Source organism: Lutzomyia longipalpis, chromosome 1, assembly GCF_024334085.1.
Source record: "Lutzomyia longipalpis isolate SR_M1_2022 chromosome 1, ASM2433408v1".
NCBI classification, from domain to species: Eukaryota; Metazoa; Arthropoda; class Insecta; order Diptera; family Psychodidae; genus Lutzomyia; species Lutzomyia longipalpis.
The window spans coordinates 20,289,175-20,305,488 of record NC_074707.1 but is presented as its reverse complement, the minus strand read 5'-3'; the positions used below and the strand labels follow the sequence as shown (position 1 = coordinate 20,305,488).

The window sequence follows — 16,314 nt, the reverse complement described above, 5'->3', positions numbered from 1 at the left end:
AAGAAAATAAATAAATTTCAAAAAAAATATTAACGCGTAACATTTATTTTTTAATCATATTTTTTATACAATCTAGGTATAAGTATATCTATTTATTTATTATATTTATTTTATGTGTAGTGTATTTCTATTTTTTTCTTTATTTTCGTTTATGTTTAATTGCAAATCTTTTTTTTTCGTGTATGGAGTATTTATGAAATTTTCTTTACGTACATTGGTTCTAATTTTTTTTTCATAGTACTTGCATAAAAATATAAGACATTCGTGTGTTTGGTTACGAAAAAGATTAAGTATTTTAGCAATTAAGAGCGTAAATTGTGAGTTTATTTTTTTGCATCTCCTGTGTGTTATACATTGTGATGAATTATTCTATTATATATAATAGAAATTACATATTATATGCATGTTCTAATAAAAACTGTCTCAAACACAGTTAATTTTTCTTTTTCAATTTACGTCTACATATCCTAGTATATACCTACTAGGATACTGGGTGTTTTTAGCTTTTGTGTTTATTTTATGTGTTTGTCGTAGGTATGTATTGTTTTTTTTTCATTTTTTTTTCTTCATTTTTTACTTAAAAAGAAATAATATAGATAATTTTATTGTTGCTTCTCCGTGTGCAATTTGAAAAATACAAAAAACCCGAAAAAGCTTTCTCAACCAATTAGGTGTTTTTTTTGTGTGTGAGAAAACTTTGAGCAATAGTCATATTACATATAATATCTATATATTCAGCTTTTTTGTTACTCTTCGTAGATTGTCTATGTAGGTATATTTGAAATGAAATAATCAATATTTTATTTTTTTCTATATTTTTTATATTATAAATACTGTTATACACTAGTAGTTACATTATCTAAATTTCATATTTTTCTTGTATAGTCTTCCTATTTCTGTTTTGCTGTTTATTCAATGAATGATTAAAAAATTAACTGTAACATTGAAGAAAAAAAATATGAATAATAAACCAATAAAATTAATTCCAAAATAAATTATCTTATTGACGTTTTTTTAAACTTTTTCATGATAAAATATTTTTCATGTTTCTTAAATTATTTGAAATCCAAAGGAAATATCATTTTTTGCAACTAATATTATTCAACTATCATTTTTTGTAATAAATTAGAAAATTATGTTTTCTAAACATTTTTTATCAATTGAAAAATATTATTTAATGAACCGATTTCTTGCCTATCTATGACTAAATTGTTTTACAATTTAGCCTTCGATATACTGTTGCATTTACAAAAAAAAATTCACATGTCAAATAGGATCCTACAAAAATTTTAGCATTAGGTATGTTTATACTTGTGAAACCGTTTTTGTGTGAATTGAAAAATACAATTTCACTTTTTAAAAATGCATTTCATTTTTCAAGCTTTTTTTTATACGGTTAATTACTCAAATTTTGAATAATTTCTTGCATTACAATTGTAATGAAAAGAAGACATTTTATGATTTCTTTTTTTTTGTATTTCTTTAAAAAGTTTAATTTATTTTAATTTTCTTTTTTAAAATAACTACAATGAAACTAAAATTTCTTTTAAAATAATTTCACAACGCAATTATTAATATGTAGTAAGCAGTCATTGCATAGAAAAACCATGTTTTTTGTGACTACACGAATTGTAAAAAATAACTAACGAATGAAGAAGGTAGAAATCCTAATGTTTTGTTTTTTTTTTTAATAGTGGAAGACATTTGATTTGAAATTAGGAATTTGGATTGATGGGGGGCGGTCAAAAAAAGAAAAAAAACATATTACATATTTGCAATTTGATATTTCCAGTTTTATTTTTCATAATGAAAAAAAATTATTGATTATTTTTTTAAACTAAATGTTACGCTTCATACCACACAACTTAACTACATTTCTCATTTCTTTTTCTTTTCTTTAATTTATAGCGCATTTATTTTTCATATTACTAATCTTATAGTTTTTTTCTTAATATTTAATTTTCTGTTTTTTTCTTCATTTAATTCGTAAACCTATGTCTATTCGTCATGTTAACTGTGTTCTTCATTTAAATATTATCTTAACTTGCCTTTATCTAAGTTTTCGTTTATTTTTTATACACTTTTTGTCTTACTGTACAAACACGTGATATTCACTAAAAGTAAAATTATATTTCTTTTATTTTTTAAATATTTGCAACTAGAAACTTAAAGAAAAAGTTAATCTTCTATTTTTATTGATTTTTTTTTCTTTTTAAAAAAAGTACCAAGTTTTAGCCCGACGACTTTGAAATTTAGATAGTACGAAAAATTAATGTATCTTTTTTTTAATCACAGCTAATATAAATAATTAGATAAAATATATTATTTTTTATTATTTTATACCTAATATTGGCAAACACCATTACTTCGATCCAAGACAGATTCTACATAGTATTCTACATATTTTCTTTTTTATTTAAATTTTTGAAAAAAATATATAGGTTAGTAACCTACTTGAAAAAATTCGGAAGAATATTTGAAAAATTAAGCATTCTAATAATAAAAATTAAATACTTTTAGGTTCTTTGATGTTAACTACACAAATTTCTGCTTAGATATAAATATTAAGTAGGTAAATAAACAAATATAGATCATACTTTCACGGTGCAGAATACTTAATATTATAAACAGCAGATCAGGATAAAAGACGAAGCACATCACTAATTCACAATCCTGACTAATAGTAAAATAGTTTGTAAATTATCACAAATATGCAAAAATATATTACACGTTCTAAAGTCGTCTGAATATTTTATAATACTGTGGATGTTATGGTACAAGAGCACTTAAACAAAAAAAAAGTTAAATCTCGTAATGAAATTAATTTTTACTATTTTGCATAGATCTGGAAATTACACTTTCTTGGATCAGACTCGCTCTCTCTAAAAATACATTTTTAAATGGTTTTTTATCTGTCTATAAATGGGAAGAATTGGATTACTTTCGCTCTGGGAAGTACTTTCAGCCTTTGAGATATCAAAGGGAGCTAAACTTTAATGCTATTTTTTTATTCACTTTATAAAATTAGTTCAATTTACGATCATTTTCCGTTGAACATAAAAAAAACTGTTTAATCTTCCTGTTATTGATATCTTTTATCGCTTTTTTGTGAATTACATAGCCTGGGTAGAAAAGATTTATATATAATGGTAATTACATAAAAGATAAATGATAAACTTTTATGTTAAAAGCTTTCAATATATTATTCTGTTCAAAGTTTAAATGATAATTCAATTAAAATGAATGCATAATTTGTTTCAATTAGATAAGGAACATTTTTTAAATTTATTACACTTTTGGATAAAAAAAAAAGAAAAACCCTCTCTATAGTTCATGTAGCTGAAATATAATCAATTTTAAAACATTTTTAATTTTTTCTCGGAATTAATTGAATAAACAATGACCATTAAAATTAGTTCCATGAATTGGCAAAATATTTTATTCGATAAACTTAAAATTAATTCGCAAATTTCATTTATTTTTCAATTTAACAAAACTAAGGAAAAAAAATAATTTCAGCCATTGTTTATTCTATTATCATCTAATAAATAAAAAATATATTCAAATTTAATTTAATTTTTTCGGAAGACTTATGTACAAAATATAAATAAATTAGTTTTATTTAATGATATTCACTATCCAAATGGACAACAAATCAATAGATTTCAATTCTGAATTCCTCACACAATATTTCGCAATTTTATAAAAAAAAATATACTATATATAAATTGAATATTTAAAAAAAAAGCGTTTTTATGGATTTTTCCAGGAACTTTTCCATTTATTATTAAGCAACAAATTAATTTCTAATGAAATAAAGAAAAAAAACCTATTTGTGCGTCTTTTTGTATCTGGATTAATCATGGCTTTATTCTTGAACAGTGAAGAAAGATAATTCTTTGGAGAAAAGTATATGCTATCAAACTAATCTGGTTGTCTATCTTTGGTATTTATTTGGTGGGAATGAACCCATATGGTTATCTAATTATTTATGAAATTCTTCTGGGAAATTTCCTTTTCATAAAGTTGGTTGTTGAAAATACTAATTAATAATCAAACTAACTTCGCTCAAATAAGAAAATTTTCTCAGTTCTTCACGTTTCTAATTCAACAAATAAATCAATTTACCACGTATACATAATCTTATCGTTAACAAACACATTAGATAATCCGGATAATCCATTAAAGTTTCTTTTTCACAAACATTGTAACTGATTGTAAACTAGCTAACAGTTCAAAGCCTTTAAAAGCTTTTGAACATAAAATCATTTGAACTATCGCTTAAGGGGGGAAGGTGGACACAAAATAACGATTTTCCTTTCTAACTAAATGTTTTTTTTATAGTCACGTTCTGAAAGTTTTCCGTACGAATAAAACAGAAGAGAAATCATTTTGATTTATTACCATTTGGAACTACTTTTAAATTTTTTTCTTTCTTTTAATTTCTTTTCTTTACGAAAAAGCTCTGTATTTTTTTTAAATTTTATAAGAGACATTTTTAGGGATGTTTTTTTTTCATGAGATTTTCTTTCCTATTCATTTTAGCAGCTTCTAAGGATAGTGTCAAAATTATCGCCTTATTAAGTACCTATTAAGTTCTTTTAGTTAAACCAATCGCTTTTTTAATATTCTTTTTTTGTTTTGTTATAAACAGACACTATCATAAATTTATTTTGTTAACGTCATACAATACCTATATTTTCAAAATATTAATTTCCGGTTATACTATCAAATGATTCTCTATTTTTTTTTCCTTACTATTGAGGACGCTGTTTTTTTTCAGTTTAGAGAGGAGTGTAGTTGTGAAAATTATTAGTATGAAAAAGGTGTGTGTATGTTGCGCAGGGATTTAGAAAAGAAAGGATTAGTCTAATGCTACAATTTGTAAAATCTCTCATAAATATTTGTCTATTACGATGAGAAATCTAATAGAAAATTCGCATTGACCTTAGACTGAACCCCTTTGTCCCTGACTAACGAGGAGATACCATTTTATTTCGAATTTTTGTATTTAAAAAAAAATAATAATGCAAAAGAAATTTACTCAATTCCATATGTGCAGAAAATATCTCAATATTAGATAAATGCTATTTTCATGACAATTTTTCTTTTTTTCTTTTTGCTGTCTAATATAAAATTCATGAGACTTTCAGACACAGTATCCTGCATGATGTATTGTTGCATTTTTATCATCTCATAATCACATTTCAATAAATTCCACGTGCTCATGTGCTTTTGAATTTTTTTCACCAATCGAATATTTCTTTACTTTTTTTTTACTATAATATAGTTAACAATTTCGATTTGAAAAAATCATGTTCACTATAAGTACGTACAAATGCTTATTTACACTTCACTTTTTCTTTTCTTTAAATTTTATATTTCAATTATAATCTTAGTATTAGTCTCGTTGAGCTGTTTTGTTTATTTTTTTTTTAAGTAAAACAATTCTTTTTTATAATTTTTAAGTTTTTTTTTTGACCTTAAGAGTAGTTACCTATAATATGATAACCTTATTAATATAAAAATAGCCACAAAATGTTAGTTATTGTTAAATGTTGTTTTAAATGTTTTTCTTCTTTTTTCGCTATACTGTTAAGTTATCCATATGTTGTTATTGACGTATTAAATTTGATTTATTCTTGCTATATATCACGGATAAACAAGAAATTAATTATGAACTTTTATTTAATTTCTTTTTTCATTCAGAATGCATGTTGTTGAACAATGGTGGGAGGGAAGGAGAAATTTTATTCCATTCATTGAGAATTCTCTCTGGTACGCTCAATTTTCAAGGGATATAATACGATTGTTTGCAAAATTTATCCTTTAGTTTGCATAAAGAATATTTTTTACAATAATTCATTAAATTCGTGGAAAGTTTTATGAGCCAAATTATATTTCAGGGGAATATAAATTCTCTTCATATTTCTGATTTTTTTTCGAATAAATTTCAATTTCCTATGCCTTGTTCAAATTAACCTTGCACAGAGGCTAAACCACCTAGTCGTGACGTAGGGAAGACGAATTGACCAATGAGAACGTTTCGCATTTACTTATCAGCCAATCAGAAATCATCTTTCAAATATAGACTCTTCTTCTTATTTATTTACATTTCATTTGCAATTTTTTTAGAAATATTTTGAACTACGTTCGATCTCAAGATGAGAGTTCGATATAAGGTTGTTTTAAATTAAATGAGAATTTCAAACGTTCCCATAATATTATAGATGGAATCACCATTTTTGGAATACTTCCCCCACTCACAATGACCAACAACCGAATTTTGAATGAAAATATTCTTGAATAAATTTTCCAAATAATTTTTATACTTATTTAAACTATTTCTATGTTGTTTTTTTTTCTCTAGTTTGTTCTTTTTTTCTTCTTCTTATGTAATGCATGATAACTGTGCGGCTTCACTGTGATATTCTTTGAATGTCCAGAAAACACAATGAAGTTTTGTTGTTGTTGTTGTTATAATTATTATATACCTTTATACATTATTATTATATATAAAGTTAATTCACACGGCAATTTGTGAATGGAGGTTATATGTATAAATATATTTTTTTGCTGTGCAATGTATTCAATTCCGGGCAGCTTCTTCGACCAGGGCTCGCAGCCAACTGTGAAACATGTTCCAGTATCCGGCTGCGAACCCTGCTGGTCGCTATACACCATCGCTACCCATTTTAAGTAATTCCATCTTCTTCTTGGCAATTTTCGAGTAGAGAATATCAATTGGTTGTGTTGTGTCATACAAACTAGGTGCTTGAAAAAGTATTAGACCCGTACCAACGATACATGTGATCGTGAATATCCAAAGAAATAATCTATCCAAAACCATTGCAACATATTTCCAGTCTTCCTCAACCTGCAAAAGATTAACGAGATGAGCTTAATTCTAATTTTAGATTATTTATTAATTTATTTATTTTTACTAATTATTAGTCATTCGTTTTGAGGAAAATTGAAAAAGTTCAAAAAAAGCTCAACTTCTCTTCCATCTAGCGACGTTTCGACTTGCAATAGACTTCGTATTCTATAAAGTTATTCGCAATGTTTAATAATAAATCTCCTTTATGGATACAAAATTAATCATAAACGATGATTCAAAGTACCTAAAATACTTCGTAGTAAACAATTTTATCTACTACGTACCTATCTATAATATGCAGTTATATTTTTATGAGAGTAGGTACTGTACTAAATAGAGTTGAATAAAGTATTACAATTTTTTTTTCTTTTATTCTTCCATCCTATCCTACTCAACATTCGACAGACTTTCACTTTTATGTGGAAACTTTCACAAATAAGAACCATCCCTTGTGCTACTGACTACCCCCGCCCAAAAAACATATTAATATACTTGGAAGTTTCTATACTCTAGTGATTTTCCTGACGCCTCCTCTCTCTTGCTTTCAGCAGTCATTAATATTATATTATTTTCTTATCTTCTGGAACACGGCTAAAGGCACTCCTTCTCAATGCGATTTTCTGACATTTAGCATAATAAGGAGGCAACATGATAAATGTTCAACTGATTAAATAAGTAAAGTCACAAAAAGAAAATCCTATCTTGTAATTCAAGAGATTCCCAGTCATCTCAAAAAAAAAACAAATCAATCTCATACAATTTTAAAGAGATTTATAAATCAACAAAATTTATGCCTGATGGAGTCTAACAGACACATAACAGAGAGGAAATATGCAATAAGAGATTTTACTATTTCTATCTTAATAATAATCATTTCAACAGAAAACTTTACGGCCTCCCAATTTCTTCGTCTAACATGGGTGTGCTTCCAGCAACATACATATATAGATTATAGATGTATATTTATTATATATATATGCACTGAGATGGAAGGTCTGCGGGAGTCTAGTGTGCTACGTACGTATATATATAGTGCCATCACTTAAGGGGGAGAGATTGGAGGTGATGGTTGGGGAAGAAAGCGAAGGAGTAAGCAAAAGAGAGCGAGAGAAAGGAAAGAAGAGAACGACGTGACTCGTTTACCGAAACATTGATGCCAAACGCATCACAGCCACACCCAAAAATTTTTCTCTCGCTCTCCCCACCATACACTCTCGGTTTTAGGGGGCTCTACAACATATATATGTAGTATAATTTTGGTTTTATGCTTACATTTTCAAATTTGTCCTTATTTCGCACATGCTGAGCCACAAATCTCGATGCCTCCATGGCTTTTTCCATTTCTCGCATTATCGGCTTCTCAAATGTTGGACTTAGATCTGGGCAGCATGTTGGGCTTAGGTCATCGTTGCTGGCAGGGCTGAAGAGATCATCATCTCCACCTGGCAATGGCAGTGCTGGCAGTGGTGGTTCACCGAAACACGGTCCCATACCACCGGATGCAGCCACATCGAAACGCGATGGTGGCAAAACTTTATAATAATCATCCAAACACCCACCAAAATCCGCAGTACATAAAGAGAGAGAGAAAAAAGAGAAAGTTTTTTTGGACAGGAAATCACGTGAAAATGGACCATGCAGCAGGTGCTCGTATCAACAAAAACAAAATAATATAATTTGTCATATAAATCAGAGACTTACCAGGTATACCAAAGTCACCACTAAAGCGTTTACTCCCATAATCAATAAACTTATCAATATCTGGGGGTATATTGAAAGCTTCAGAGAGTACATCCTGTGGTGCATTTTCCTCAGGTGCATCCTCTTTTGGTGGTCTCTCAATACACAAAACTTTTGGTAAAAGTTGAATAAACAGTCGCTGCACCCACGGTGCCATTCTATGTGTCACTGGAGATCTACATACAAAATACACCATAAAAGAATACACATATATATAGAAAATGTACTTTTGTATATATAGTTATGTTATGTCTATCAATATGCGGTGAAAAAGACGGAAATGGAGCCAAGTGAATATTTCCGTAGAAATTACAACACTGTTTTCCTGAAGGAATTTCAGGAAGAAAACTAAATTGAATTTTCTCTGTCACTTCTCAACGTGCCCAACCCACAATCTTTCAAATATATTTCCTTCTCAAAAAATTGAAATTTATATTGATGAACTGCATCCTTTTTCAATTATATCCCTGACAATCTTTCTTTCATTGATGCATAAGCTATTGAATTTCATTTAAAAATTAATTTATCAGTAATTAATTTTTGATCAATTAATTTATTAATTGCTTTTTAACCAGTTAATTATTTTTTTAAACAATTTTAAAATAATTAAAAAATATTGTTGAACTTTCGTAAAGCTTTTAATGTAGTAGAATATGGTAAACAGTAGAGCTCCGATGTACAAGTTTTTCAATTTTGCTTTTGAGTATGTATTAAGACATTAAACGTTTATTTTTTTATTTATTAGATGAGCAATTGGATGAGATATTTTTTTTTAAATATTTTCTTTCACTTTTCTCGTGAAAATTTAGAGAGAAAAAAGCACAGCTAAAACTTATTGTTGAGCGATTAATATTTATCAAATTTTAGGACATTTTTAAAGGAAACGTTTTTATAAAAGCTGCTATAAATTTGAAAATATTGCTCTTAAATCCATTAAAAACTTTAAAAATTCTGGATCCAAAAATCCACCCTATTCACCTCTAATAATGATGTACAATGTATATAGCAAAATACTCTAAATACCTATATAACTTGGTTTTCCTGTATTCAAAAATCCCAATTATTACGTTGAAAAAAATTAAATAAAGAATTCAGAGAAGTTTCTCACAAACAAAAAATATATGTAAAAAAAAGTTTTGATTGCATTAAAAAAGCAACGAAGAATAATTGTTTGTGAACTCACCTAAAGTTAACATTTAACACGGCAATAGTCACCACGACGGAAAGTGTAACAAGCATCATTGTAAAGAGAAGGTATTTTCCAAGAAGTGGCACTGTGAGTGATGTTGGTGGAATAATTTCAGCCAACAACAGGAAGAACACTGTGAGCGATAGCAATATGCTAATACATAGTGAGATTTTTTCTCCAGAATCACTTGGTAAGTAGAAAACAAGAACGGATAGGAATGAGATGCCCACGCATGGTATTATAAGGTTCACTGTGTAAAATAGCGTCTTTCGGCGCAGTGTTATGTTAAATATGATATCAGGATATGGTTCTTCGCAGCAACTATAGAATTTTTCATTTCGTACTGCTGGTACTTTCATTATGTCCCATTCCACGGATATATAATAATCTTGTAGATCAATACCAATGTCGATATTGTCGGAATCAGGAGCTTGTTGCAGATGCCTCAAGTCGACCTGCAAGAAATTGGTCAACGAAACAAAAATAAGAGAATATGAAGAAATGCGGATCATTTAGCAAATTGCGAAAAAGGACCAAGGCGAAGGAGGAGGAAAAAGGGAAGAAGAAAAAAACGGGGAAATGGTTTACCCACCATGTAGCCATCATACGTCCATGAGCCAAATTTCATGAAACATGTCTGCTCGTCGAATGGGAAGTACTCTACGTCAATTTCGCAAAAGGACTTGTAAATAGCTGGTGGCTTCCAAACTACTTTACCCGTATGATGCAAAATTGCTTTAGTCATTATTGTCACTTCATAATTTCCATCAGCACTGCATAAGCGAAAAAAAAGTAGCTCATATAAGTTTATATTTTCCCCACTTTTTACACAAAACTTTTATATGCCTGCACTCACAACAGTTTTAAATATTTAAGAATTCTAAAAGAGGCATAAAAATTGTTCAACATACTTGTTATATAGCACAATATCTGGCAGCCATATATGCTCAGACGGAACATGCAATGTATCCACACCTCCATAGTCATCCGGATTCCATTTTAATTTATAGTCATTCCATTCCTGTTTGTATTGAAATAATAATGGAATGGTGAATAAACTAAGAATATATTCCTCTATATAAAGCTCTAATATATTGCATAGTGCATGTATTCTTTTAGAAAGTTATGTTTCAATGAATATTTTTTTTTATAAATCATGAACAATTCCTTAAAAAAAAGTCTATTCATTCTTCTGAACAAAAATAAATAGACTCCTTTTGCACGAAAAGACTTTTCGTGTTCCACCTAAATTTTATATATCTTTCAAATTAAATTATACATTTACCTGTTCTACCCAAACATTTGTTGTCATGATTTGATTTTTCAAGTTCTGCAAACAAACATAAAAGCATAAGATTTCTCTATATATATTTTTTTTAATGCAAAAATATTAAAAGTTTGAATGAAAACACTTACAACATCAATTAATTGGGACAGTCTCAAGCCCATTTTCACAGTTAAACGATCAGAATTATTGCCAACAGGCCGAATTAGACGATTATAATTGCTCAATAGGTCGTCGTACAGTCGCTTTGAATCAGGGTTGGCCAATCCAGTGGCAATTTGTAACGCTACGAACACAATTGTGTACAACACGCTCCCCATCTTAGGCCAGGTCCATCCCTACATGAGAACAACATCAAATATTTTGCACGGATTTTCCAAATTTTTACATGAATAAATGAAAGATTGAGGAATATTGATTATATAAATTTTCCCAACAAATAGGAGTTTATTCATCTTTAAGCCCTCATAAGATTAAGTGAAGATACACATAGGATAGAGAAAACCTGCCAGAGAATCAAATAGCATTTAAAAATTAGCCAAAAAATACTGTTAACCAGGAAAAAATTGCAACAGATTTTCCGCAAAAACCACGCCCCAATTTCACTTAATTTTCCCTTAATGGGCGTGAATCTTTCTTTGCTTTTCTGGGTTGTCTCAGATAATAAATATTGTTGCCCAGAAATCCCAATTAAGGAACGAGGGCATGTGTCTCGATTTTGCTGTTTCGTTCTTCTTGAGAAGAAGTAAATGAGGGCTTTTGGAAATATTACATCGAGAGAGCTTTTTGTGAATAGGAATGTATCGATTTGCTGATCCAATCACAAATGCTTTTGCCAGTCCTGTATTCGAACCGGAGACCTTTCGCATGAGAACTTAACGCTCTATACATTGCCCAGATAGCACTCGTTTTTCCAAATAATCATGTTAAAAATTTAAAATTACAGTAAACCATTTTTAACAGCATTTTTATACCTTTTTATATTCTTATTTATGTTTCTAAATAGTCACGAAAGTATTAAAATGAATAAACTTCTTTACAACAGAGAATTCTTTTTTTGTTCCTTCCAACATTTAGTGAAAGCGCAGAATTTTAATTTCGTGTAATTGGATTCGTAGTTCGTGCTTTGTTTTCTTAATCAGACACCTTGCTGAATGTAAAGAAAATTATCCTTTTCATTCGAAACTAGTTAAAATATGTAATCCTAATAAAATTAATTATTGTTTCTTCGATTTCATCTATTTACTTCTCAAAATCTTTTTTTAATACTTTTTAAGTGTTAAACTATAAGTAATTATTATTATATACAAAAGGTTATTTATTTTAAAGCCAAACAATTGAAGCATAAAATAGTTAAAACTTACGGTCGATTTGCACGTCGGTTCATCGCCTGCGAGTGGCAGCCTAGCGCTCCTGAGAAGTCGTCTCCGGCGTACAGATTAACACTGCAGTCTTATAAGCAAACACATTCAAAGGAAGATTTCTTCGCACTATAAAATTGTATTTAATTTTTTTTCCGATAAGCCACAGCCAAGGTTGTTAGCGATATATTTGTAAGTTCATGAGATGACTGAATTATTATTCTTTCACTCTCTCTCTTTCTTTTTTTCTAGCCCTACCAGACACTTTTTATCATATCAGATTTGTAGGTGTTGCATGACATTAATGTTGCACTTCACAGTCATTTGTTTAGCAGTGTTATCAAAACTAGATAATTTATTTATTAATGTTTCTACTTAGCACACTAATGGGTTAATACAATGTGCATTCCATGTACATCATATGCACGCACTGATTATCCTTTTGATAATCATCGTGTTGTTAAACTATAAAAAAGATCGTACTGAAAAAGGTATGTTGTAATTTTCCTTTAATTTATTATCCTTTTGCATACAAAAGGACGTATTCGTTTCCTTTAATTCCGGAATCACTGCGAAAATATTTAGGAAAAATAACGAACAAAAACTAAAGCTCTCTCTCACTCACTTTGCATAGGTATACCACACATTTATATATCAAATAAATATTATTATAATAACTCAAATAGTGCAAATTACACATGCAATGTTTCAGACGGGATGCAGTTTATGTGGGATTAAATATTTAATGTTTAATGTTACATTTTAAAACATAAAGTGGATAAAACAACAAAAATTAAACAAAATTGTCGCACTCCTTGCAAAGAGGACCGTTAAAAACATTCTCTCATACGTATTCCCTGAATTTAATTACATATTTGCTTGCGTCACAATAATTCAAGTTGGGAAATATATGGGTTTTACAAGAGGAAATTGCAAATTTCCAACTTGTACAAAAGGAGTGTTAGTATGAGTTTGAATGGTGCAATTGTTGTTTGTTCTGAATTACCTATTGAATTATGCTATGTAGATACACAAAAAATAAATTGTTCTATTAGAATTAAAGAATGAGAGATTTGTATTAAAAGTTTTCGCCTTTGTTTCGGTACAAAATGTGTCCAAGTATGTCAAAATTCAACCACAATGCATTTATGAAAATCTACCACATGTATCCTATGTGGTATGTATGTTTATTTTATACGTTTGTTTGTTAAATCCCATAATATGCTTGGGGTATGGAATTGCATCCAATGTTGTACAATATAAGATTTCTAAAATTAATTTTTAATACTTTACGGTATTTTTGGAATGAAGGATTTTCAATGGGACAAGAAAGAGATTAAGAAATATAGTCTAAAGCCCTAGTAAGAACCCATTCTAAAATTTTCTTGCTCAGGAAATATAGCATCTTGAGCTTTACTTAGTCGAGCTTCTTGGTTATTTATTTAAAATTTCTACAAACGTTCTTAAACAAAGAAGCAAAACTACGTCAAATAAAAATCTAATTGTAGGCCGTAATTTCGCCTGACTTATTTAACCCAAGTATTGACTAAAATTGCCTCTCAATTTTAGCGAAAATTAATAATTAAAATATTGAGAAAAATTTCAAAAGCTGATTCCTATAAAACTAATTCAATGAAAAAAATTATTTCCCTTCGTAGAATTCTGTGGATTTGAATTGACACAGAATGATTTAATTAGCCCCGCCCTCGCTTCACTTAAATTTGAACATAAAAACCATTTCATTAATTAAAAATTTGATAAATCTTTCCTGCACTTGTCAGCTTAAAATTTTCACTTCAAATCATTTCTAATTTAAAGAACTTCTAACTAACATTGCTTTTACTTTGCAAAGGTAGACCACCATAACCTCAAAAATTTAGATGTGGCCATTGTGGCCAATTTATGCTCTTCAAGTGATTTTCAGTGTTTAACCTTAATTATTGTTTCAGAAAAAAATGTTTTGACGATATTTTAAACGATAAAATACGATTAAATTAATTTAGACATGAAATATGTTTTATTGTGTGTCTATTTTAGGATCTAAATTGGCCACTGTGACCAGAAAAGGGAGAATTCAAATGTCCATTCGAACAACTTCCTATATTATTTTAATTCTCGAAGAAAAATTCTCTTTAAAATAATTTATAAGAAAATTGCTAATAGAGTGAACGAAATATCCACAAAAAATTAATAAAGAGACATTTCCTTCTTAAAAAAATATTAGGACTGAATGAAATCGTCACACACTTGTAAACCTTATAAAGTTAAGTGAAAGATTATGGGGATGCTTCACTTATTTTGATGAATTGCTGTGAGAAAGTTTTTCTCGCCGTACATAGTTCCAAAGTTGAGACGGAATCTAGATTTTCAAATCACTCCACCCAGTTTCTAAATTTTATGGTTAGACTCGGAAAAATATGTTAAAGGCATTGAGATGAGAAAGTTAATTTTAATACCAAATTAGGGTTCCAATTTTTTTCATATAGTTTTTTAACTTAATTGTGTAAAGTATTAGGATTATACTCTCAATCACTATTTAGATAATTTCTTTTTAGTATTTAATTTTTCTAGAATAAATTCTTTTCTTTGTTTCATCTCGTTGCGATATACATAGCGCATGGTACATCTCCTTAGAATTTAAGATGGTCTTGGGCGTGCTTTTTTCACACACCACCAAAAGAAAGTTCCAAATGGAGAATAGAGCCATTGAAAAAGCTTTTACAATTAAATTTACAAAAAAATATACATATGCAGGGGGTGCCTAGGGGGTTCACTACGGTTGATACATTATATACGAATATCATATACTTTTTTCAGTACGTAAATTTTATTATCTCTTTTGTGTATTCACACCACCAATTTTTTTTCACAAAGAACTATTTAGTTGGGTAGATATTGCACAAAAGTTAAAATACCTTTTTTTTATTTTTATAAATATACGAATCCATGGATCCGGAAAGCTTTATAAATTTCTCGTTTTGCGATCATCACTTGCACACTGTGCCATGATTTCTTTTTGTAGCACACAATACTTTAATAATTACATAAGGTCGAATTTTTCCGTGAAACACCCTTCAATCCGTAAGCTACATCTTCCATCGCACAACATACGCCTTTTTTTCTCATGAATCCTCCTATTCATGTGGGGGGTGGTATGATGGAACTCACGGGGTGCCCTGAACGGAACTCACAAATGCTTATTGGAGGAATGTTCTTAAATAAAATGTCATTATTTATGATTAATTTATGTCTAGAAAAAAAATTTTATGGTAACAATTCGCGCTTTCAATAAACTTTCGAGCGATTTCTTCAATCTGCGGGTTCTGTGAAGCAACTGGAGTAGGTTGCAGAGAATTCGGGAGTGCGCAACTGCGCACAGTGAACTGATAAAATTGCGCATCCATGGAGAATTGGTGTATCATGGGAAATTTATTCTTTTGTCAATGCTTTCATATACATATTTTCCTCATTTTGGAGCTTTTCGTCCAACACACCCACCGCACATGTTAACTGTACCCCCCACATATGAATACAATGCTAAACCGGACACATTAACATGGTCATCTTCGCATTCTTTATTTCCTCCCCCACATTGTGAAGGACTGAAGAAGGATTCCCTCCAACATTTGGAATTTAATGGTCTAATAATATCCAAGAAATAAAAGAATTGATCTCTCCTGTAAATGTTTGGGAAATCCATGGGTCTCTTCTGTGGACATTTAGTGAATACATCCAAGCCAAACCGAACTACCACCGAAACCCCACCGAAAGCTTCCAAGTCGATATTCTATGTTAGTATACGGGAGGGTATGTGTGGAGTAAATTGGGGCGCAGGGCGAATGAACCAACGGATTACAAG

General features: G+C 29.4%; 1 protein-coding gene across 3 annotated transcripts; it reads right to left on the bottom strand.

Annotated features, from left to right (window-relative positions):
* Positions 1-27: 27 nt before the first annotated feature.
* Positions 28-15,768, bottom strand: LOC129796799 (acetylcholine receptor subunit alpha-like 1). Of its 3 annotated transcripts, none has more exons than XM_055838884.1 (10): positions 15,371-15,768; positions 12,459-12,937; positions 11,226-11,432; positions 11,095-11,139; positions 10,721-10,830; positions 10,402-10,582; positions 9,804-10,264; positions 8,582-8,796; positions 8,153-8,412; positions 28-6,877 (listed from the first exon to the last, which is right to left on the bottom strand). In XM_055838884.1, the coding sequence occupies exons 3-10, from the start codon at positions 11,412-11,414 to the stop codon at positions 6,674-6,676; spliced, it is 1,665 nt and encodes a 554-aa protein (XP_055694859.1). In that variant the 5' UTR covers positions 11,415-11,432; positions 12,459-12,937; positions 15,371-15,768; the 3' UTR covers positions 28-6,673. The 3 variants fall into 3 exon arrangements, with proteins under 3 accessions (XP_055694859.1, XP_055694861.1, XP_055694858.1); XM_055838886.1 differs by having other exon boundaries at positions 12,459-12,920; XM_055838883.1 differs by lacking the exon at positions 15,371-15,768 and having other exon boundaries at positions 12,459-14,831.
* Positions 15,769-16,314: the final 546 nt, after the last annotated feature.